Raw genomic sequence first — 25,875 nt, 5'->3', positions numbered from 1 at the left:
TCTGTCTGAGTTTCTCTGTGACTTGTCTTGGGCAATATGTGACATATTTATATTTTTATCTTTAGACTGTTCCACATCAACCTGTTCTTCAACTACTTTAGCCTTAAATTTTCTTTGTTTTTGTTTTATATTCCTTTTGTTTCCAGATGATTTTTCTGCTTTCTCAGAATACATTTCATATTTTGTAGATCTACAATTACTTTCCATTTCCTCTGTCAAAGCACAATTTCTGCCCAGTTTTTTTTGTTCAGAGGGCTGAGATTTCTCTACTGGGTGAGCTTTGCCAGAATGTTTGTCACTTGTCACAGTTGCAGGTGATAAACTGTGATGTTTTTCTTCTGACTTCTTACTTTGAAGGAGTGTGGTGCTCATAGTAGGGGATACTGTGCGTTGTTTCCGAGGCACAGCCTTTCTTGGTATAGTAATCCAAGATCGATTAGCAAAACTTCTATCTGATTCATCAATTATAAATTCATCCTCTAACAACTTCGTATCTTTTGCAGGAGATGAATGCAGTGGAGCAGTTGCTATATGCCTAACAACAGGACTAGAAAAGAATATTACAATAAATAATAGCTCAAAAAAAAATAAAGCTCTTACTTTTTCTTACTGAAGAAAATAATCTACATAATAAATAAAATCTACGTATCTTTTAAAGAGCAGTTCACGTCTCCTCAATTTTATCTTACCCTTAAAAAACCTTCCCTCCTTTCACATTTCTATACTATCTGATCTTACTCATTTGTAACACTAATGGGATCACAGAAATTTAGAGTTGGAAGAAAGCTTGGACCTTAACTAATTTGATGCTTCCCACCCATTATATAGTTATTAAAAAGTTGAAATCCAAGATGTGTAAATATAGCCAGATACATTGACTGAGAGTCCAAAACTGTATGCCATCACTATGTTACATATAATTACACAATTATATATTTTATACAATATTATGTATATATATGTAATGTTATATAAAAATTATATGTTTGTATATTTATATTGGGGCCTAAATTAGATTTCTAGATCAAATTCCAACATAAGGGGCAGCTTCCCTCACACTAACAAGTCTCAGATACCACTAGTGTATCTGAGAATTCAGCTCAATTCTGACACTATCTACTCAAAGATACTGTCAGATTCCACAGGTTACGGGTTCGGTCCTACAAGACTATCCCCATCTCCACCTCACCCCACACACAACACACATACACACTTCAGACGCCATTTACAAGCCCAGACTACCTGTGCTTCCGAATAACTAGCTACAAACTAGAAGTTCTCAAAAACCCCCTCCAAGTCAGAATGCCAATCACAAGTCCAGATAGTTACCTATCTACTTCTGACCAACCGGCTATAAATGAGAGGTCACAGAACTTAAAGAAACTTGTTACTTACTAGATCATGGGTTTATTGTAAAAGGATATAAATGAGGAAAAGCCAGATGGAAAAGAAGCATATGGAAAGGTATGTGGGAAGGCACTCGACTCTTGCCACATCTCCAAGTGTTCATCAACTTGGAAGCTCTCCAAACCCCATGCACTTGGCTTTTTAATGGAGGCTTTCTTACATGGTCATGATTGATTAAATCACTGGTCATTGGTGATTGACTAAACCTCCAGCCCTTCTTCCCTCCCTGGAGGTCTGTGATGGGACTGAAAATTCCACGGTTAAGTTCCGTTGGCAAATTACCCCCATTGTTACAAATGCTTTCTAAGAGTCATCTCTTTACTATAACAAAAGACACCTTTGTTTCACTCTCAACACTTAAGAAATTCCAAGAGTTCTGGGAGCTCTGAACCAGGAATTGTGGATGAAGACCAAATATAAATGAGAAATATATTTTGGTCAATCTATATGACCAAATATATATTTCTTATAAATAACAATATCGCAACATCCAAAATAAGATGATTTCTCAGATACCTTCAAGTCTAACATTCTAAGAAAATACTTATATATCATATACTAAATTATATAAAAATTCCAAATCTGAATAATTCACACATATTTTCACATGTTTCAATACTGTTGTAATCATGGTATAGAAGCAAATGGAGAATACCCAGAAAAGTAAGTGCATTGGGATTAAACAGAACCTCTTCCAATTAGTTGGGAAAGCTTTCAGAGAAGGAAAAAATTATTCAAAGAATGATATCCCTCCAAAATTCATAAATTAAAATCTAATCCCCAATATGACAATATTTGAGGGTGGGGCCTTCAGTAAGTGATTAGGTTATCAGGGTAGAATGGTCATGTATGGAATTAGTACCCTTATAAAAGAGGCCCCAGAGAGCCCCTTGCCACCTTCTACCATTTGTATAGCAAGAAGACAGCCATCTACGAACCAGCACTCAAACCTCACTAGACACTGAAACTATTTGAACCTTGATCTTGAACTTCTCAACCTCCAGAACTGTGAAAAATAAATTTCTGTTGTTGGAAGCCACCCAATCCACTGTAGTCTGTTATAGTAGCTCGAATGGACTAAGACAACGCTATTAAAGTACAGAACAGAGAACAATGAACTCTGGCTAGGTAGAAAAATCAAAAAAGAGGAAATGAAAGAAAATCAGAAGGAAGAGCATATGCAAAAGCAATGAAGCAAGAAAGCATCAGGAATAGGGAGTAGTTATATTTGGCCACAGCAATTAAACATAAAATTAACTTTATTCACTAGTTCATTAAAAAGAACATTCAAAAAAATTTTTTTTTGGACAGAGATATAATTAGCCCATAAGTGTAACATATTTGTATCAGATGGTAGGCAACATCCAAACTTGGGGTAAAAGATTCCAGAGAGGGAGAGACAGGTGTGGGGAGAGGGAGACAGAGAGATCTCAACTACAGAGCAGAGGCTGAACAAAAAAGGAATTTCATTCACTCATTAAGTTTTCATAAAACCTTCCTAACATATTCACATATTCCTATAGATATCACAGAAAACATAAAAGAAACTCTAACTCCTGGAAAGAAAAGCTTATTTGTTAATCTACTGAGAAAGACATACATAAAATAGTTAAACTAAAATGCAAGGCATAAACTTTAAATAACACTAGAGTCGAGACTTGGAAAAAATTAGAAGATTAGCATGGCCTTAAAAGAAAATGGAGATTGGCATATGCCAAAGGCAAAAGGTGTACTGAAGCAGGAACAGCTGCAAATATGTATGACCAAGTTGGTAGAAATGGTTAATTAGCGACAATGGAGGCCTTAAATACCAGCTGACAAATCTGAAGTTATTCTATAGACCAGTGGTTCTCACCCTAGCTGCCATTAATCCTAGCTAATTCTAATGTGTAGCTGCAATTAAGAATCACTGTTTTTGACACTGCAGAACAATTGAGTTTTCAACAGGTATGAACAGACTGAAATTTACTTTATAACTATCCTTTTATTGGCACATCGGTAGAAAAAAATTTAAAACACTTAGTGAAATCCTGACATAATTCTGTTTCTAAATACTGCCTTCATTCTTGGATATCATGTAAACTAGAAAGTGATGATGAGCGGAAGCAATGAAAGCTGAATAAATTTATCTTCCGTCACATCTAATTTAGTTCCTATTAAATTATGGGTTTGGAGTGATTTACTGGTAAGAAACTACACCTTCCTTACAGGTTAGGCATAATTTCAATTAACTTTTTGTCAATTAAGATTCCAGTTAAATAGCATTAACTGGAATCTTAGAAAGTGTTCATAAAATGTGAAAGAAAAAATATCTCAAAGGACAGTTTCTTAATAACTCACCTGGATTCACTTTTCCTTTTTAAAGTTTCTAAAAACAATGTTGAAAAACTCTTTTTAGCTTGTGATTGAATTTCATATTCTGAACCTTGTATTCTTTTCTGCGATGCTTCTGCCAGTTTCCTCTCTTGTGGTCTTCCTGATACTTCATCCTGTATATCTGATACTTTATTCTCTATTTCTGCTTTCTTTGAAATATCTTTATCTACTTTCTTCGAAATATCTTTATCTTCAAAGTTTAACCTAAAAGGTTAAAAAGAAGATAAGCTGCTGAATGCTCCCACAGTTTGTTGAGTTAGAGTTTTCCTGAACTCCCTTACAGTGAAAACACAGACCACTTACAAAAATTTCCTCTGAGCCTTTATTTAAAATTTATAAATGCTGATTTGTAATCCCTTACAAAAAATTTAAGGCAAATTGCTCAGAAAAGTTGTATTTGTCAATAAAAAATAAAACAGTTAAATCATACGCCAAGGAAATGTATAGCTTATAGCTAAATTTCTCAAACATTTAATATGTATTCAAAGCATTTGGAAAATCTTATTAAAATGTAGATTCTGATTCAGTAGGTCAGGAGCACGGTTTGAAATTCTGTACAGCAGGTTCTCAAATAAGATAATTTCGTTCAGCATTTCATTAGACCATTGATGAGATGCCGTAGGAACCTACCTCTTGTTTATGTCAATCAGCCTATGGTAAAATTGGTTTTGTAACACATCATTTTGCTTAAAATCAAAGAACCTAATAATGACGTTTAGTGAGGACTTACTATATTACTAACAAGCTTCCAAAAAAAACCATTACTCTTTATCCTTAGCCACAGACCATACTTTTAATACTAAAATCTTAGAATGTATCTCACTCTTTGGTTTCAAAAATCACATAAGACCCTAGAGAGAAATTACACTCACTGCAGGGGTCTACAATAGCAAAAGGCCTTACATGATCTACTTTGCTTTTTAAAGGCCAAGGAGAAAAGCCAAGAAATGGATATTGTTAACCGCAACTCATCCTTATTAATACTTATCCTCTGCTACCCAGAGAAATAAACTGTTACATACCTACCCTTGTAATTACAAATAACACAGAGGAAACACCAATTGTTTCTCTTAGGAAGTTATAAAATCTTATGATCAAAAAAAAAAATGTTTTTCCATAGTCTATGGAAAAGTTACCCCTAGATTTTCTGAAGTACACTTAAGGCCTCCTTATTAAACATAAATTTAATATATACTGAAAGTATGTTATATTATTCTCATAATATGTTAATATTCCTCAATATTTACTATAAAATACATAAAAGATTATACATTTTTTTAAATAAAAGGTAAAAATTCTATACTAGGATTAATATTATTTAAATAAATAAAAGTTCACCTTTTTTTGGTTTTAAGAGAAATCTCTGTACTTGAAGACAGCATATTTACTGAATTTTCAAAAGTGTAGGTCTCTCTCTTTTGGGCAATAGATGAAATAGCATTTTGCGATACAGATGTTTTTGGATCCAAAAGAACAGAAGGTGAGCCAACAGATAAGTAAAATTCCTCATCGGCTTCATTGTGATGATCTTTTAGTTTTTTATTTGACATTTTTCTTGAGTCAGGTGTATTTTTAGAGCCAACATCTGTTGCCAAAGTTTTCTGATGAACTTCATGGGTATGAACTAGAAGAAAATTATATAAAGATTTTTAAAAGTTTTTAAATAATATTAGGACCAAATAAGCTTTTTAAAATTCATCAACAATTAGAAAGTTTTCAGAAGACACAGATCATTTACATTTACAATCAAAGGTCTATAATTAAGTATGTACTTCAAAAGTTATAATTTATCAAATTAATAAAATGAAATACATATTTGGTCCAAGCTCTGAAATTTTGAAATGTAGTAAATCCTCATAGAAAATTCACAATTTTATTGATATAGTTAATTTATTTAAGATCTGAATAAATCTATACACAGCTAAAATAATGAAGTAATCTTAGAGAAATTATGAGATTTAATCTTGAAGTTAAGAGTCAGTAAAAAGGGCAGCTAGATGAACATATATTTATACATATACATACACAGATGTAGATATATAACAGATACAGAGATCTATAGCAAATATATATATATAAAGAGAATATGTGTGTGCATAAAGAGGAAATATATATATGTATATTCTTTTAACCTCAACCTTCAAATATCAAAGAAAAAGTAGAATGACTGGGTATTATTCATATAGATTCATACCGTTTAGAAGCAAGGATTAAAAACTAAAAATACGACCAAAAATAGTTTTTGATTCTGGAATAAGATGGCACAGAGTCACTTTTTCCCGCTTTTCACTCTAAATACAACTAAATTCCCTGATAATTATCTATCGAAAAACAATAATAGAACTGTGAAAACTGGAAGGAAGAAGGTATATTTTCTAGGAACCTCAAGCCGTAAGCAACAACAGACAATATGGTGAATCCCCTAGGTTTGCCTTATATCTCCTATATACCTCCAGACTGGGCACTAGAGAGGCCTGCAACCTAGAATGGCCAATAGGTATAGGGGAGGGGAAAAAACCTACATTCTCTGGCCAAAAGACTTAGAGAAGGGAAACACAACAGAAACCTAGTGGGAAACTCCCATTCCCACTCCACAGCCCCCCACATGGGGCATTCTGCAGCACTGGCAAGGCAGCAAAGCCAGGCCATACTCTCTAGGTGTTACGGGACAGCAGCAGCAGGGAGCAAGGCCCTGCGCCAACTCTGTCCTTGGGCCGACCCAGTACCCACTTTAATAATCTGAGTATTTAGGCCATAGGATCCACAGGAAGTTGCACAATAGCGAATCCTCTGACCTTCCCAACCACTGCTTCACAGACCAAGGTGACATTTTGATCCGCTGGTACTATTTACACTGCAAGTCATCTTAGACCCTGCTTCCAATGAGAGCACCAATGGACAGTGTAATCTGAGGCAGGAATAGCATAAGAGAACCCTGCATCTCCCTATCCTGTCCTCCATCTAGTCACATAAGGAGATCCATTGCCAGAAGCTTTTGACCCTAACCCCCTTGAGTGAACAAGGAAGGACATCAGGATGTTCAGGAAAGTACCTTCCATCCACCCACACAGCACTAGCAAGAACTGAGCTAGAATCCTAGCAGCACTGGTAAATGAAGCAGACTAAAATACCACTGCAAGGACTGTAATAAACACTTAACTGTCATTGGAAATAAAATCGTAAAAGTAAGCAAAAACCTACGTACTACAACAAAGGATTTAAATATAACATAGAGTCTCCTAACATAATAACCAAAATGTCGAGGATACAATCAAAATGACTCATCATACCAAAACACTGGAAAAAACACAACCTGAACAAGAAAATATGATCAGTGGATGCAAATGGACAAAGATGTAATTATTTAACAAGAATTTTAAAGGAGTAATCATAAAAATATTTTAACAATCAATTATAAGTACTCTTGAAACAAATGAAAAAACAAACTACTAAAGATAGATATAAGAGTTACAACAGAGCCAGTTGTTTCAGACTTTAGCCATTCTGATGGTTGTGCAGTGGTATCTAATTATTGTTTTAATTTAAAATTTCCTAATGACAAGGATGATTAACAAATGAAAACCACAATGAGATACTACTTCACACCCACTGGAATGGCTATTACAAAAAAAAAAAAAAAACACCACACAGAAAATAACAAGTTTCAATAAGAATGTAGAGAAAATGTAATCTTCAATACTGCAAGGTGGGAATGTAAAATGATGCAGCCACCATAGAAAACAGCTTGATGGTTCCTCAAAAAATTAAAAACACAATCATCATACGATCCAATAATTTCTTTTCTGGGTATATATCCAGAAGAACTGAAAGCAGGGAATGTAAGACACATTTATATACCCGTTCATAGCAACATTATTCACAATAGACAAACAGTAGAAACCACCTAAATGTCCATCAATGGATAAATGGATAAAACAAAATGTGGTACATACGTACAATGGAATGTTATTCAGACTTGAAAAAGAAGGAAATTCTGACACATGCTACAACATGGATAAACCTTGAAGACATTATGCTAAATGAAATAAGCCAATTGCAAAAGGACAAATATTACATGATTCCACTCATGGGGGTATTTAGAGTAGTCAAATTCAGAGACAGAAAGTAAAAAGGTGATTACCAGAGGCTGTGGGGGAGGGTGATTGCTTAAATGGGTACAGAGGTTTGATTTCGCATGATGAAGTAGTTCTGTGGATGGATGGTGGTGATGGCTGAACAACGTGAATGTACTTAATGCAAATGAACTGTACATTTAAAAATGGTTTAAGGTAAATAAGATAAATCTTATTATTTTGCCATCATTTTTTAAAAATTATTTTTAAGAAAGAATATAAAACAAAAATAAAGTCTTGTTAAAACATCAAAATATGTAATAACAATTTAAATATAAACTAAAAGGAATAAAATATATGACAATACCAAGTCAGTTGAGAATTAGAGAGTAGTTCTGGTTACTTTGTCTGCATAATAAGTAACTCTTTAACTTGGTGGTATAAAACAACCACTATTGCGTTCATGGATTCTATGGGGCAGGAATTCAGCAAGGCACGGTAGAGATGGCTTGTCTCTGTTCCATGAAGTCCAAGGCCTGGAATCATTTGGAAGCTTTCTTATTCACATGACCAACATGTAGGGCTGGCTGTAGGCTGAGGGACTATTTTTATGTATCTCTGCAAGTAGGTTTGTTTGGGCTTCCTCATAACATGGTGCCCAGATTCCAACGGTGGGGAGAAGAGAGAGTCATATCTTAAGAGGGAAATAAGGAGGGAGAAAGGGAGCTAAGCAGAAGCCTTATAGCCTTTTATGACCTAACCTTGGAAGTCACACAGTATTACATATGATATAATATGTAGAAACAACCTCACTGAAGGGGTGTGAAAAAAAGATATTGACCTAAGTAAGATTAGAAATGAGTGGAATCTGTAAAACTAAAAGTTAAAGAAATTGTACATAAGCACTGTACTTTACCTGATAAAACTGTTTTCACAGGATACGAGTCAACAATTCTGATACTGTTATACATGTATATAAATTAAAATATTAAGTAAATAGATGGTGAATAGTGGGTGCCAAGTTTTACACTCATGGACTGGGAGTTTACAGATAAGCAAGGGAAGGAGGATAGAATAATCTATGCACTAATGGATTAGAGTTGGAGACATCAGTATGAACTCACATTTAGCTTAATAAAGATACAGATATCACACAGATAAATATTTACAGATATATGTATATATACCAGTTAGTATACACATAATTACCTTGCTCTGTCAGTTGAGATGGTCTTCAAGCAACATCCCAGGAGCAACAGCACACCTAGCACCCAGATCTTGGTTCCTAATACCACTCTCCAGTAAAAGGAACCATTGGCTCCTTGGAGAAATAACTGATTCTAAGATATAGGCAGGAAATATATAAGATGAGCCTGGAGCATCTTGTAGTTTCAGAAGGTAAAAAATGCTCAAAAGCAACAAAAACAGAGCACGTCAAAGGAGCATAGGAGCCAAGGAAATAACTTCTAATAGCCAAAGGCTGGAATAATTTGAATAACAAAATTACTAAAATTATTGGATACTCCAAAGTATAAAATAAACTTCCTACTTCAAAAACTAGAAAAAGAAGAGCAAAATAAACCCAAACCAAGGAGACTAATGGAAAAAATAAGAACAGAAATCAATGAAATTGAAAACAGGAAAAGAATACTTTTTCTTTGAAAAAGTAAATAAAGATTATAAATATCTAGCAAAGTTGACAAAGACAAAAAGACGCAAACCACCAATATCCAGAATAGTGTATATCAAAACAGATCCTGCAGCCATTAAAAGGATAAAGTAATTTGATGATCAAATTTATGCTCATAAATTCAACAAGTTAGAAGAAATGGACCAATTCCTCAAAAACTACAAACTACCAAAATTCTGCCAAGATGAAATAAATAGTCTTATAACTATTAAAGAATTGAATTTGTAACATAAAAGTGCTTGAAAAAGAAATCTCATAGATAAGATATCACTGGAAAGTTTTATACCAAACATTCAAAGAAGAATTAAAACCAACTTCATATAATCCCTTCTAGAAATAAGAAGAGGGAATAATTTCCAACTCATTTTATAAAGTCAGCATTACCTTGATGCCTAAATCATACTAATATAGCATTAAAAAAACTACAGATAAGTATCTCTCATTAACTTATGTACAAAAAAATTCTCAACAGAACTTTAGCAATTCATATCCAACGATGTATAAAAATTAGTAATACACCATAACTGACATTTATAGACAGGCACACTCAACAACAGAATATATTTTTTCAAGTGTTCATGAAACATTCATAAGACAATATCTCAGGTCATAAGATAAATCTTTACAAATTTAAAAGAACCAAAATCATAGTGTATACTATGCCATAAAGGAATCGAGATTAGAAAACAGAAAAATAAAAAATCCCTACTTAGATTAATACAACAGGTTAAAGAGGAAGACTCAAAGTGTATAAAAAAATATACAGAAATAAATGGTACTGTGGTACCAAAAATGGTACCAAAAGGGTACTGTGAATAATGTTACTATAAACACTGGGGTACAAGTATGTTTGAGTACCTGTTTTCAATTCCTTTGAGTATAAACCTAAGAGTAGAATTGTTCGGTCACATACCAATCCTAGACTAAAAATTTTTTGAGGAACTACAAAACTTTTCAACAGTGGCTGCACCATCTTATATCACCACCAGCAATGCATAAGAGTTCTAATTTATCCACATAATCATCAACTGTTGTTTTCCTTTAAAAAAAAAAAAAAAATAGCCATCCTTGTATAATGTAGTATCCTACTGTGGTTTTCATTGGCATTTCTTTAATGACTAGTAATGCTGAGCATCTCTTCATGCATTCTCTGGCCAATTAAAGAAATGTTTATTCAAGACTTGTCCATTTTTTAGTTGGGATGTTTATTTTTGTTGTTGAGTTTCAGTAATTCTTTATATATTATGGATAGAAATCTCTTATTAGATATACTATTGGCAAATATTTTCTCCCATACTGTTGGTTATCCTTTCACAATATGGACAGTGTCCTTCAGACTAACATTTTTGAAGGACATAAATATGTAAGACATATGTTCTCATGTAGAATACCTAAATAACATATAAATATAAATTCTCATAAATTACTGTACAAATTAAATACAATTCTATTTAGAATCCCAACAAAATTCTATTGAGAACTGGATAAAACTAAAACTTCATAGGAAAAAAAAAAAGTCTGAGAATGGCAGAGGAATGACTATAAAAGTAAACATCTTTATATCAGCATATATTACAAGCTACTATTAGTAAAACAGTAGTGTTGACATTAAGAATACACAAATAGACCAAAACTCAAAAGTATATTGAATGATATGTGAGATTTAAAACATGATAAAAGCAGTAATTCAGAAAGTAATAAATTATTTAATTAATAATTGAACCTGGAAGAATTGACTATCTGGAAGAAAACTATAACATTCTGTGACATTACCTACCAAAACACATTCCAGAGGGATTAAAATTTTCAATTAAAAAAAAGATGTTAAAATGAAAATCTAACACAGAAAATGTGAGATAAAAATTATTGTTCTAAAATAAAAAGAAAAAACTCTATTTGAAAACTACTAAAGCTATAGTTCCTATAATAATTCTTATTTATTGTCTCTTACTACATCCTAATAAGCAATGCTCCCACCACTAAAACAAAGAAACAAATAATCAAATAGAACTTATTCATGGTTGTTAAAAAAAAAAAAATCAACCATGGACTTGAAAGCAAAAACAACTTCATTTCACAATTCTGCCTAAGCTGTCACTTGAGCCAATGTATACACCACCTTCAGCATTTTGTACTTCTTAAACGTATGTAGGCAAATAATACCCATGGGCATGCCACCAACCTGATTTGCTGACAGCCTCATTTGGTTCTACAGTCAACTGCAGAGAGGTTTCTTTCTTTCTTGAAGAAACTGGAACTGACTTTGGATGTGATTTCTGGCACTGAGCCTAAAAGAAATACAACATTAGATCTACTCTATTAAATTATCAATTCTGATTAAATACATTTGTTGTTAAATTGGAAAAAAAACAAGTATTTCAAAACAATAAACCAGCTAGTAGAGTTGTACACTTAAATTTGGTATTACCTAGTAAAACTGAAATTTCATATAACCTATCACAGAAACAATGTTGCTCTAAACAGCAAAAATCTATGCTGACTGAAGATTGGATGACTAAATTATGGTAAAGTCATATAACAATATCACATATACAATAGCGAAGTGAATAAACTACAGCAATATGAAAATGTGATTGTTAATCAAAAAAAGTAAGTTGCAGAAGTATATAATAATCCTATTTATGTAAAGTTCAAAATAAGTGCAAAAACGATGTACCGTATTTAGAGATTCACTCTGCAGGAAAAGAGTTAACACAGCAGGCCTAATCATTTAAAGGGCCCACTTACAGGGCTAACCCTTGGTTGACACCTGGGGACTTTGGCTTTCAGAACGTTTCTTCCATCACCAACTGATAAGGTTGTGCCTGCTCTGCCATCCTGCCTAGACTATTGTGTAAACAATCTGATTTATGGTGAATACCTGTCTTTTTGCTTCAGAGAGTATAGAATTTGTTAGGGAGATGGTGCTTATGTAACACGCCTCCAATAAAAATGAGCTAAGTCTCAAAAGGCTTCCCTAGGCAAAAAGACTATACACGTTTTACTGCATTAACTTCTGGAGGCAATGAGTGCACCCTATGTGGCCCCTTTGGGGAACACAGGAAGACTGCCACGGATTCCTCCCAACTGATGCACCTTTCCCTTTACTGCTCTGGCTGTGTATCCTGACTATGTGGCTATAATAAATCTCAGTCATGAGTACAACTACAAGCTGAATTTCATGAGTCCTTATAGTGAAGCACCCAACATTTAGATGGTAGTGGGACCTCTGTCACAAGTAGTGGAAGAAGTATTGATACAAATGTCAGTGCACAGCCATATGTGTGTGATAATTACTATAAAATAAAGGATGGGAATGATGAGATAGTGGTTACCTCTGTGCAGAGAGGGGAAGCAGAAGAAAAGGATCAGTAATGGGCACATAGGTGCTTCAAAAGTATTGATATTTCTTACACTAAGGGATGGATATACAGTGTCCACTTACAATATTTTTAATATCTTACATACATTACATATTTTCTTTTGTAAATGTGAAATATAGCAAGTCGTAAATTTTAAAAATCTGGGAAAGGGAAATCATTCATACATTGCAAGAGAGAAAGAAAACTACTAAACCACTTTACAGAAAAAAAATTGACAATATTTAACAATTTCACTTCAAACGTACATACCCTAGAAAAATTCAGTTTACAACATATGCACAAGGAAGCATGAACGAAGATATTCACTATATCTCTGTGATAACAGATGAAAACAGCCTAAAAATCTACCAAAAGGGAATATATAAATAATGGAACCACGACACTGCTATTCAGTAGAGACACACTGGAACTCAATTACATAAAGAAAAGTAAATTTTCATTATACTCTGCTCCCTCTTGAAACTTCATTAAGGATTTTTAAAAATGTATAAACCCTGAATGATGAAAGGAAAGAGGAAGAAGTAGACGAGAGATGTCAACCAGCTTTTTTAAGTTGGAAAGCAGACCAGTAGAAACCAATCAGCCTAGAGAGAACAGAAACATGCTAGCCACGGAGAAAGCCCAGAAGCAGACAGATTTACGTTTATGGAGAAATCCACAAGATCGGTAATTAGAGATATAAGGCACCTTTAAAGGAGGGGTCCAGGTGAGGCCTGCAAATGGAATAGCTGTTAAAAGTATGTATAGGAAGTAGTGAGAATCACAGAGGCCCTCTCCTCTCCCAACCCTAGCAGAAAATTAAATGTTTACTCTCTTGAGTGTCAGAATCAGAGAGATTGTGAATGAGTGGCATGAGACATAGCTGAAGGTAAGAGTAATGCACTAAAAACAGAGATATTAAGTGGAAGATTTCAAATTGCACCTTTCCTTCTGCCCCACTTGGCTGAGAATACTTTCAGACAGAATCAGACTCCAAAGCAAGAGAAGACTTCTTTGTCAGAGAAACCTACAAAGCCAAGAGGAAAACCCTGCAGATATCAACACCCAGACATCCACAATGACATAGCACAGACAGATTATACCACAGTGAAATCTACCAATATACAAATTTTACTATGCAAATAGCTTCCAATCACCATTTTCGTTTCTCACTCTTTAATGAGGAGACAGCTAAGTATCACTAGACATTTGACAAAAGGCTCTAGTATAAAAGGAAATGAGCAAAGTAAGCAAAAAAGATACTTGTAGGAAACTAAAACTGTAAGAAGAAATCTTTAAAAAGGAGTTAGAGGAACTTATAACATGAAATTTCAAATTATTAAAGACAGATGACAAGATCTTAAAAGCTTACAAAGATGAAAATTAGTCACTCACAAAGGATCAAGGACTCAGAATGGTATTCTCAACAACACAAGGAGCTAAAAGAAAATAGAGCATGTCTTTAAAAATCTTAAGAGGAAATAATTTCCAACCCAGAATTCTATACCCACCTAAATTACCCACCATGAGGATAAAAGCATGCTATTTTCAAACACTGAAGGTCTTTAATTCTCAGGAAGCTACTAAAAGATGAGCCCCACCAAAAAAGGATAGGGCAAGAAAAAGGAAGACTGAGATCTTGAAATGTGAGCTGTACTACTGGAGAAAAGAGAAGGGACTCTCCTGGATGATAAAGGAAATCACATGGCAACACCTATGTGACAAGAATTGGGGTAGTGAAGAGCAAAGAAAGAGTTGTAGAGAGATCTAGGAGGGATAGTTCCAGAAAAAAACTGAAAATAAATTACATGATATGTCTACATATACTGAGAAGACATATAATTATGTCACAGAAAACAGTGATTAGTCATAGGTACACAGAAAATTAACAAATGGGAAAAATAAGACAATTATATCAAGACAATTATATCGAGCACTTTTTATGCCTGGTTTTCTATAAAGCTGAGATGGCATCCCAGGTCCAAGACTTCATCTCTGAAGAGTGTGGAGTTGCTATAATCAAGTAGCATCTTATGAGCTTCATGTCAGTGATGCTTATTTATCTATGGCCTGTTATTACAATGAAAACACGGAGTACCTCTTTTTGCTTCATTTTTCAAAGACCAAGTTGAGGTGAAGAGGGAACATGCAAAGCAGTACCTAAGATATCTAAGAAAATGTGAGCGTAAAATCTGCCTTCCGGTGACTAAGAGGCCTGAGCTAGATAACTGGGGAATTGGCATACAAGCTATAGAGTCTGCTCTGGAGTTGGAGAACAAGTCAACCAAGCTCCTGCAAGACCTGAACACCTTGACTTCTGTGAACAGTGAAACTGATCTCTTACGCTTCATGGGGAAATACCTGGATAAACAGAAGAGGAACACAGGCTATCTGGAACAACAATTTCTATATCATAAAAAAATTAGAAAAGGAGGCCCAGGAGGAAGACATATTTAAAAAGCCTGCTGCCAGGTTAGATAAAGAGATTTATCACCTGAGGGCAACATAGCAAGTCTTCTCATTGTAGCAGGTCCCAAAGTCAGCTACTTAAAGAATCTTTATCTTCTAAAGTGCTAAGAGATAAACGAATGTTAAACTGTGGTACATCCATACCATGAAATACCACTCGGCAATAAAAAGAAATGAATTAGTGATACACAGAACAACCTGAATGAATCTCCAAAGAATTATCGTGAGTGAAAAGTCAATTCCAAAAAGTTATATACTGTGACTCCATTTATACAACATTCTTGAAATGACAAAATTGTAGAAATGGAGAACAGAGGTTTCAGGGGTTAAAGAAGGGGGTATGGGCAGGTGGGAAGTGAGTGTTAAAAGAAGAAAGGGGAATTATTCCTTATCTTGTATCAGTATAATATCCCAGTTATAATATTGCACTATAATTTTGTAAGATGTTACCTTTAGGTTAAGGGTACATGGGTTTACACTCTATTATTTCTTACAGCTACTTGGAAATCTACGATTATCTCAAAATTAAAAGCTTGATTTTTTTAAAAAGTAGAGGCTCCCAATAATACTTCTACTGAGTAGTTTCTCCTCTCCTTTTAAGCAGACTGGATTAAAATGGTCAGATCCTCAGTCTCCCCAGGATTGAGTTGGGCCAGTATGAGATGAAGTTTTAGTAAGACTCAATCCGCTTATAGTCTGCCTTATTCTTCAGAAGGAGCTCTCCTGAGTGATTGAGAGCCTAATCTGTCTCCTTAGCCCTAAGGGATTGCAAGATATTTGGTTTAGCCTTTTGGAGGTTTTTTATTAACTTTTTAGCCTCTTGCCCCAGACTGCTTCAAAATCTGGCACATGCCTATTTGTGGTACACCTCTTTTCTGCAGCAGGACTTTGCACTCCCAGCATAGCAAGACTATATATTTCACTCTACCTTTGTCGTCCAGGGCTCTACACCACTCCAGAACTTACAAATGTTCCTTAGGAAAAAATGGCTATCCACTTGGGGTGCCTCTGGATTCCAATTTGTGGTGCCATCCCTGCACAGCTGACAAAAACTCTGCTTTTCCACAGTAGACTACTTCTGTTTGGGCCAACCTAAAATCCTCAGCTTTTGCTCGAAATTAGCAAATACTCTCAGGGAAGAAATGACTAACAATCATCAACTCATCTTTTAAGGATACTTCTTTGGAATTTTAGTTCATCTAGTCTTTGTTGAGTCCATAGCTTCCCGTGTCTCTAAAAACATGATTTGGTTTTTTTTTTAACCAGCTATTCCAGCAGGAGTGTTATCCTATAATCTGTTACATCTCACCTCTAGCATAACCCTGATATTAAAGCCCTACAGGGAGCTTTTGAGAAAAGAAAAAAAAAGACAATACTATTGATGAGCATAGGTGCAAACATCTTAAATATTAGGAAAACGAAGTAAAAACAGTTAATACTTTGTGATCAAGTCAAGTTTACCCTAGGAAATTTAGTTGATTTAACCTTCAAAAATCAGTGTAATATAGCACAATAAGAAAGGTCTCTCAATTATGAAAGAAATGGATGTCTTCATTCCTTGCAAGCCAAAGGCTATATATGTTTATTTGTTTATATGTTTGTAGTAAATGTCATATCTAGCATTATGATTTTTCTCTCTAATTATATTGTACTTTTAAATAAATTCTCTTCAGTCAGTAGTTTCAAAAACTCTAGTTGAAAGTCTATTTTGTAGAGTTAAATCAACCTGTCCTCTTAAGACATATAATCTATAAAAGACTGATTCCCCCATATAGCAATAGATTGCTTCAGTTTTCAGAAAACAACCAAACTTGTCAACCTGGATTAAGAATTTCAGTAGTTGCCCACTTTCCCGAAAACTTAAGTATTATTTTAGAAGTGAAAACTTTTGTGTTATAATTTGATCATTCAAATTCCCAGATCTCCAATTTCAAACACAATAAACATCAAATCAAAATTTTCACAAATCCCTCCAAATTTTATAGAAAATCAATGGGAATATCAGATTCTCTTTTAAGACTTACAAACATCTTAACTAAAATGTACTCGACTACATTATTTATTACTTCACTAATTAAAGTATTAAACCTATACTAGCTTTCCTTTTTGACTTACCTCTCTGCTGGGTGAAGGAAGACAAGTGTCTTTTATTTTAGGTGTTGAATAAAGCACTGATTTTGTAGAATTTGTGCTAAAATCATTGGCAAGACCTAAAAAAAAGATAAGAAATTTTTAAAAATGAAATACAATATAAAATCTTTTGGTTACAATTAAAAGAAGCCCTACATGACATATGAAGAAGTCTGTTGACTCTTTAAACACAATCAGCTTAAATGAAGTACAGACATCAATTCAATATTCAAATGTTCCTGGAAGGCATCAGGAACTAAAAAAGGAAAATAAGATGCTGAAGAAATATGTGTCAGATCTTTCAGAACCTGTATAGAAGATATTTTTCCATGATCTGTGTTTATTTCTTTAATTGGCCTATTCTCTTATTCCAATACCTTCTGATGCTAACCAGTACCTAGAAAAGTTTTTATCACAATCGCCATTTTTTAGAAAGGGGTACAAATCATTAAACATTATTTCAAGCTCTCCAGTGATCCCAGGAATTCGGCACATTTATTTCTATTACGTGAAATACTTTCTCTTACGTATGACAATTATTTATGGATTTCCAGACTATGGGAATCTAGTGTGAACTAAGGAGAATGGCAAATTATTCTCATTTTTGCCAGTATAATTCTCAGTGTACCAGAAGATAAATGAAGAATTGTACATGTACTCAAAATTCCTGGGAAAATCTTTTACATATATTTAAATGTTAGAACGTATTTGCTGCACTTGATATTAATATGACAATTTTATATTTCATCCATCCCAAAGTCCATTTGGAAATGGAGCCTTACTTTTTTCTTCAAAACAGTCTTGTAAAATTACCAGTATGTTCTGGCCTTGCCCCATATTAATGTCAGGTGGCCTAATAGAAGGAAAGAAGGAAAAATGTTAACATATCATTCCCAGAAGGTATCTGTTATTTAAGTTACCATCTACTTTGAAAATTACATATCTCCTTACTATAAATGTTAATTTATTTAAAGGGGAAAATATCACCTTTGTTGTCTGAGAACAAAACAGTACTAAGAGTTCCCAGAAAAGTATATGAAGTAGTATGTCATTATCTACATTAATAATTATACTCCTTGATTGAACAGCCATGTCCAAAGCTTTTTAGCCTACTGCTATATCTAAACGAGAGCATGTTTTTGAACAAATCCATTCATTCATGAAATGCTTAATACAAACTCCACGCTCACAAGTCTTAACAGCTCCAAATAACATAGTCTTCCCTACAAGTTTTCAAAGGCGCTTTTGATTCAATATCATTAATCTTAAGAGTAGCTTATAAATCAATATAAATTATTAATTAAATATTGAAATAATTGTAAATTTACATGCGGTTGTATGAAATAATATAGAAAAGATCCCTTGTTCACTTTATCCAGTTTCCTTCAAAATTCAAAACATTTTGCAAAACTTAAGTATACCATCACAACCAGGATACTGATACTGATACAATCCACTAACTTTATTCAGATTTCTCCAGTTCTATCTACATGTACTGATTTGTATGTTTATGTTTCTGTGTATGTCTTTAGCTCTATACAATGTATCATATCTAGAGGTTCAGATATCACCACCATGGTCAAGATACTGAATAGTTCCATCACCACAAAGATCCTTCTACTAGACTTTTATAACCACACTCACCTTTTCTTTTAGCCCCATTGGACAAGGTGAATTGTTCTAGTACCATTTAATCCCTTCTATTGAGTGTTTTCTTTCCCCATGGCTGTCATCAGTCATAACTGGGGCTGCCTCTTCCTGGTCCATCATTTATAAGGTGAATTTCTTTTCTCACTGCCATTAGTCATTGCACTGCTTGCATTAGTATTTGTGTGTTAATATAAAATAATTAAGATGACTATACTTAGTGTGCACAGAAATCATTATTTTAGTCAGAGGTATTAGTTTGTCCTTTCTTCATTTAAAAATTCCATTTTCTGAAAATGGGAATAAAAATCAAACTATGTTATAAGCATAAAAATCACCTGGAAGATCGACAAAATCTTCTTCTGTAGCCATTTTTGAGGTGATCCTGAAAGAAAAATAAATCATCAATTTGGTTTCTTTGTTTAAAATATATTCAAATACAACTTATCTTCAAAGTAATGTCACCCCTAATATGAGCATGCCAGAAATTTAAGTTCTTCATTTATTCATTGAGCAAGTATTTGTTAATTGCCTATTATAATACTATAAAGAGAAATTTTTATGGAGCAAATTAAAGAGAATTTGCCTCATATCCACTGTTTCCAAACCACTGCTTATACTATTTCCTCACCCTGGGATTTATTCCATCTTCTTCCTCCTCTTCCATCACATCCACCCCACCCCACACAAACACACCTTTTCTATCACTAAAATCCTAACCATCCAGGCTTCCAATAATTAAAGTTGGTTAGTTAACTATATCTATTTATCTCCTTTCCCTGCAGGTATATCCTTCTAAAATAATAGTATAAGGCTAAAATGGCATAAAACAACAATAAAAAAAAAAAAAGAGTGGATGGGAGGACCACCTATGGACAAACAAATTTAATAACCTTCTGGAATGTGGAAAAAAAATGAAGCATGATAACTGATCGAACAGAATGAAAGCAGTAGTAGCCTAAAGTAAGCTCAGAGGAAACAGTACTTGATGAAGAATGAAGCTGATCTGCCCAGGAGAAAGCCATACTATGCAGAACTAAAAACTCAAGTTCTGAAGGAGAAAAAGAGTAAGTAAGAAAGGGAATAAAAACAGAGCAATTAAAGAAAATCTATATACAGAACAAGAGACACCACTTCCCCTATCCCCATAAACACAGAGCTCAAAAACATCATTCTACTGTCTCAGTCTTAAATATCACCAGCATGTATGGATTACCAGAAATTTAAAAGTCTCTGAAACAAAAGAGGAAAATCAAGGTATAAATTTTTAAAATGAAAAAGAAAAAGGCCCAAGGGAAAAGTAATATCAAGAATGAAAAAGAAAACCTTAAAATAAAAAAATTTTTAAAAAAAGGAAAACTCTAATCAGTACCTTCAACAGAGATTTGAGATAAAACTGGACTCGAAACTAAGTGGCATACTATAAACACTAAAGAGAGAGCAAGAAAAACTCAATTAAAAACATAACTGCCTAAAATAAAAAATGCAATTAATTATTAAAAAGCTGAGAATATTTGGTGAGGAGAAGAGAACAAAATAAAAGATAAAGAGGAAATGGAAAAATAGAGAAAGAATAAAAAAAATCCAAAAATTAGAAGGTCTAACTTCTGACCAATAGTTATTCTACACAGAACAAAATAAAAGGAAAAAAACATACTCTAAGAAAATATACAAATGAATACAACTGAATTTCCCAAATCTGTAGGACATGAATAGCCAACATAATCAATTTGAGATCCATACCTAGAAATATAATGGTGAAATTTCAGAAAAATTAAGGCCTAGGACCTAACAGTAAAATTTTAGAAAAATTGAGGATAAAAAGATCCTAGAATGCTTCCAGAAAGAGAAAATAGGTAACATCCATAAAGAAGCATCCCCAATCAATGGGAACAAGAAAAATAAAACAGAGACATGCTATATTGGAGGTCAAGAGCATATCTGAGATACTTTGGGTCATATATTTTAATTGTAAGTCTATAAAGTTAAATTTTCTAGTTACAAATTGGGTAGTAACAGGATGAACAGCATGCTTTTAAAAATGAAAATATTATCATCAATACCAACTGTATATTAAGCCTCATTGTTACTTGGTCCATTAGGATATAAATGACCCTACTCATTCCATGTGGAACTCTCCTTACCCAACTCATGCTGACATCCTGAGCTGGGACACTCTTCAGACTCCACTCTGGCTCCTACACACTGCTCTGGAACCTCTACCTTGCTTGGCACCATCCAATAACCTTTGAATTGGGTTATTCAGGAAAATGAAGACCTCTATTAGATTTTAAGAAACCTGAGAGCAAAGACGTCTTCAGCTAGTTTACAGTCTTCCTAGAGCCTTGTTTAGCGCATTGTATACCACACAAACATCATTTAGTATCTTTTTGACATGCCAAATATAATAAGACCAAAAACATGAGCTAAAAATGTCTTTCTTTAAAGAAGATGAGAGAGTTTCAAATAGCTTGTTATCCTCAGAAAGTACCTAAGAAACAAAAGATTAAATTTATTTTATAGGTAGCAAACTGAGGAACAAAGATATCTAACAAGTCTCTTTTATCAGTCATTTGATGAAAACTAACTCAAGCACTTTGATCTCTGTCCAGTATTCAGCATTTTGAAACACTGAAGTAAATCCCTAAGAACGTTAGTTAACTACCTTCCAAGGCCTAATTTAAGGCCAATCTTCTAATTTCACACAATAAATGGAAAGATCCATCAAATTTGCACACAATGTTTTCAAATGTTAAATAACAACTGTTAAGTACTCTCTTTCCTCTTTTATAGAAAAAATTTAAGGCTTAGATCATTCATTAGACAAATATTAATTGAGCACCGACTACGGAACCAAGTGCTATTTAGGCACACTAGAGAACAAGTGATGAGCAAGAAGTGGTCTCAACTCTAAATTAAAATACACACTCAGAACTGCCAATTTCAACTCATTATTCAGTCAATTTCAATTTTAGTTTCTTCCACTCACTATAAGATTATGTTTCTCAAAGAAAATAATACATAATTCAAAAGGGTTTCTAAATTCCAGCACTACTAACATTTTAGGCTGGATGACTCTCTGTTGTGAAGGTCCATTCTATGCATTATGGGATGCTTAGGAGTATCCCTGGCCTCCACCCACTAGATGCCCTTAGCACCCCTTTATCCATCCTGTCTTAAGACAATTTTTCTAGACATCACCAAATGTTTCCTAGAGGGCAAAACCATCCCTACTTAAGAACCACTAAAGTACAGGGATGACTGAGGATAATCTCTCCTCTCTCCCCTTGTCTTTTAAATGGATTATGATGCAAAGTCAGTTACTAGAACTAAAGAGCTAAAAACAGCTCTAAGGATATGATAGACATTTAAAAAATGAACTTCAGTCAAGAGAATAAGCAGACATGGCAAACTGGGAGAAAATATTTGCAAAAGACACATCTGGTAAGGACTGTTAAACCAAAATATACAAAGGACTCTTAAAACTGAACAATAAGAAAACAAACAAATAAATAAACAAATGAGCCAAAGACCTTAATAGACGTCTACCTCACCTAAGAAGACATACAGATGGTCAATAAGCATATGAAAAGATGCTCTACATCATATGCCATCAGAGGTATGCAAATTAAAATGAGATTACTTTACACACCTATTAGAATGACCAAAATCTAGAACACTGACAACTCCAAATACTGGTGAGGATGTGCAGTAACAGGAATTTTCATTCATTTTGGAAGTGAAATGGTACAAGCACTTTGGAAGAGTTTGGTGGTTTCTTATAAAACTAAACATACCTTTCACATACAACCCTGCAATCGTGCTCCTTGGTATTTACCCAAAGGAGCTGACAACTTATGTCCACACAACAATCTGCATATAGATGCTTATAGCAGCTTTATTCATAACTGCCAAAACGTGGAAGCAACCAAGATGTCCTTCAGTACATAAATGGATAAACTGTGTACATCCAGACAATGGAATATTATTCAGTGCTAAAAAGAAATGAGCTATCAAGCCATGAAAAGACATAAAGGAACTTTAAATGCATAATACTAAGGGAAAGAAGCCAATCTAAAAAGATTACATACTTTATGATTTCAACTATACAACACTATGGAAAAGGCGGAATATGGACAGTAAAAAGATTGGTGGTTGCAGAGCTGAGGGAAGAGTGAGGGGGATGAACAGCAAGCACCAAGAATATATACGGCAGTGAAAATACCTTGATACCACAAAAATGATACATGTCATTAGACATTGTCCAAACCCATAGACTATACAAGAGTGAACTCTAATGTAAACTATGGTGATAATGTATCAACATAGGTTCATCAACTGTAATAAATGCATCACTCTGGTGGGGGATGTTGATCATGGAGGTGGCTATGTGTGGGGGCAAAGGGTATGTGGGAAACCTCTCTGTACCTTCATCTCAATTTTGCTGTAAACTTAAAACTGCTCTGAAAAAAAAAGCAAGTATTTTTTTTTTTAAAATGAACAGTGGACATTTGGTAAATTTTATTCTCTTCCAATATTCCTTTGCTTTTATTATATATAGTAAACAATGTATGTGCTCATAGTAAAAAGTAAACATTATAGCAGCCTTTCATACATCTCTTTATGCTTACAAATATAACTATACAAACGGAGTACATAAATGCTGAAGATTTTCTTTAAAAAGGAAATAAAGTAGAAGATACAAGTTTAGGATTGGAGTGATATGAGTTATGTAATATATGGTAACCATAAACAAAGTTTGAAATGTATAATAGTGAATACTGAGGGAGTTCAGACATGTAAACAAAAGATGAGTTCCCTCCCCCGTCATTCACAGCTTGCACTTTTTAATAGCCACCCTTCAGAAAACTTTATTAATTATTGAATTGTACAGTTGAAGCCTATATAATTTTATTAACCAATGTCATCCCGATAAATTTAATTTAAAAAAGAAAACTATCAATAACAGATGCTTCATAAATAATCTGCTTCTCCAGAACGGCATGTCTGCAGCAAAGGCGCACTTCTAAGGGATTTCAATATTTCTATGGATAAAAAATTACTTTGAGGACTAGGAATTAGAGCTAGGCTAAAAAGTAGAAATTACAAGATTCTCTTCAGAGAAAGATGCCATCACAACCGAAATTATGACAAGAACCCTGGAGAAAATACAAGTAAATAAACTCTAGCTACCGGCACATAATCACTTGTGATCTCAAATAATTCGCGCTGCTTTCCCACTGACATTCTCAAGAAGTCACAGCACCGGCCCAAAGTTTCATTCTCCCCCGCATACGGCACGAGGCCAGGGGCGGCTGGACCCCCACTCGCCGGGATGGGCCAGGCCCGCACGTACCAGACCCGACGCAGCCATGTTCCGGCCGGCTCCGCCGGCGCAGGAGTCTGGGTGGAAGCCCACACGGGCCGCGGCTCCAGGAAACGCAGCAATGACAGAGTCGCGAGAAGAGGGCCTAAGCTGCGAACCAAGAGCGCCGGTGAAGGGGGAGGCGACAGGAGCGAGGGAATTTGAAACCAACCAGCGCGCCGTTGTGATGCTCCTCACTCATTGGCTGCCCACTGCACAAACACCAGCGCCTAGCGTTCTCCGCAGTTTGAAACGGGCTGCACATGCGCAAAACGGGCCGCGTGACCCAATGGGAAAAAAGCCGTTATAGGCCGGCCCCTCCCACAGTTCCGTTCCTTGCAGCCCCGCCCCACCTTCTTGCAGCCCCGCCCACCTTCCCGCAGCCCCGCCCCGTCCTCCCACAGCTTCATCTTCCCTCAGTTTGGACGCGGAGGCTGGGCAAGAACCAGCGCCTTTACTAGGCAGGCGTAGTTTTAGGAATCACGTTTGTCCTTTAGCGCAGTGTAAAAAGTTTTCAACGATTCCACTGTAGAGTAAAAAAGTAGTGCTTTTTATTGTTTTTTAATGTATGGGTAATATTTTTACGATGCATTGCCAACAAAATGACTTATGTAAGTAGATATCATTTAAGCATGATGTCCTGAAAGGAAGACTAGATCAGGAGTCTGGAAACCTGTTTAGCCGATTAGTTATATCATCTAGGACAAACTGTGGCACTGTTCTGGGTATTTCCATATTATATAATGGGAAAGCTAAATTAGATGTCCTGAACACTTCTTCTACCTGACCATTTTTGTTCTACCAAACTGTCCTATTTTTATCATTTAATAAAAAATTGCAAGGGAATTTTAATCAGAAAATACATTACTTATTTCATGAAATCATTAATCAAAAGCTAAGTCCATTTTTTATTTTTCTCTTTTTTTTTTTTGTAGGGAAGAGAAATTACAAATTAACTCTGAAATCAGACAAGCCTGAGTTTTATACGCCACTAATTCTGCTATAATGGGCAAGTTAATTAAACTGTTTCTCAATTCCTTTGTCTGTAAATGAGAATAATATTAAACTTGTTCAGATATTGAATTAATTCCTTTCACGATCTAGGCGAAAGGCCTGGAACATAGTAAGAAGTCAATAAATAATGCAATTGGTGCTACGGTGATTTTTTAACTTGGTCTGGCAGAAGTTTTGCCAATCAGACTACATTATATAATTTGACATTGTCACATTTGGAATAGATAATAATAACTATCATTTAGTGAGTACATATGATGTGCAGTAACATTTCTTAGACTATTCCTATGAGAGATGACTAATCCCATTTTATATACAACAGAATTGGGACAGAGTTTAAGT

General features: G+C 34.5%; 1 protein-coding gene across 2 annotated transcripts in view; it reads right to left on the bottom strand.

Moving 5' to 3' along the window:
- CENPC (centromere protein C) overlaps positions 1-24,737 on the bottom strand; it is a 71,624-nt gene extending 46,887 nt beyond the window's left edge. The window contains exons 1-9 of one of the 2 annotated variants that reach the window (XM_006916520.3): positions 24,511-24,737; positions 21,299-21,400; positions 19,493-19,539; positions 18,290-18,360; positions 17,493-17,587; positions 11,729-11,834; positions 5,122-5,407; positions 3,748-3,987; positions 1-547 (exon numbers count right to left, since the gene is read on the bottom strand). The exon at positions 1-547 is cut by the window's left edge and continues 70 nt beyond it. In XM_006916520.3, the coding sequence (XP_006916582.1) occupies positions 1-547; positions 3,748-3,987; positions 5,122-5,407; positions 11,729-11,834; positions 17,493-17,587; positions 18,290-18,360; positions 19,493-19,539; positions 21,299-21,307 (1,401 nt within the window). In that variant the 5' untranslated portion in view covers positions 21,308-21,400; positions 24,511-24,737. The remainder of the gene's footprint in view (positions 548-3,747; positions 3,988-5,121; positions 5,408-11,728; positions 11,835-17,492; positions 17,588-18,289; positions 18,361-19,492; positions 19,540-21,298; positions 21,401-24,510) is intronic. The other variant, XM_015592939.2, reaches the window with a different exon arrangement.
- Between the last annotated feature and the right edge of the window lie 1,138 nt (positions 24,738-25,875).

The sequence above is a fragment of the Pteropus alecto genome, unplaced genomic scaffold (assembly GCF_000325575.1).
Source record: "Pteropus alecto unplaced genomic scaffold, ASM32557v1 scaffold46, whole genome shotgun sequence".
Classification (NCBI taxonomy): Eukaryota; Metazoa; Chordata; class Mammalia; order Chiroptera; family Pteropodidae; genus Pteropus; species Pteropus alecto.
Note: the sequence above shows the minus strand (reverse complement) of the source record. Positions and strands in the feature narration are given on the sequence as shown.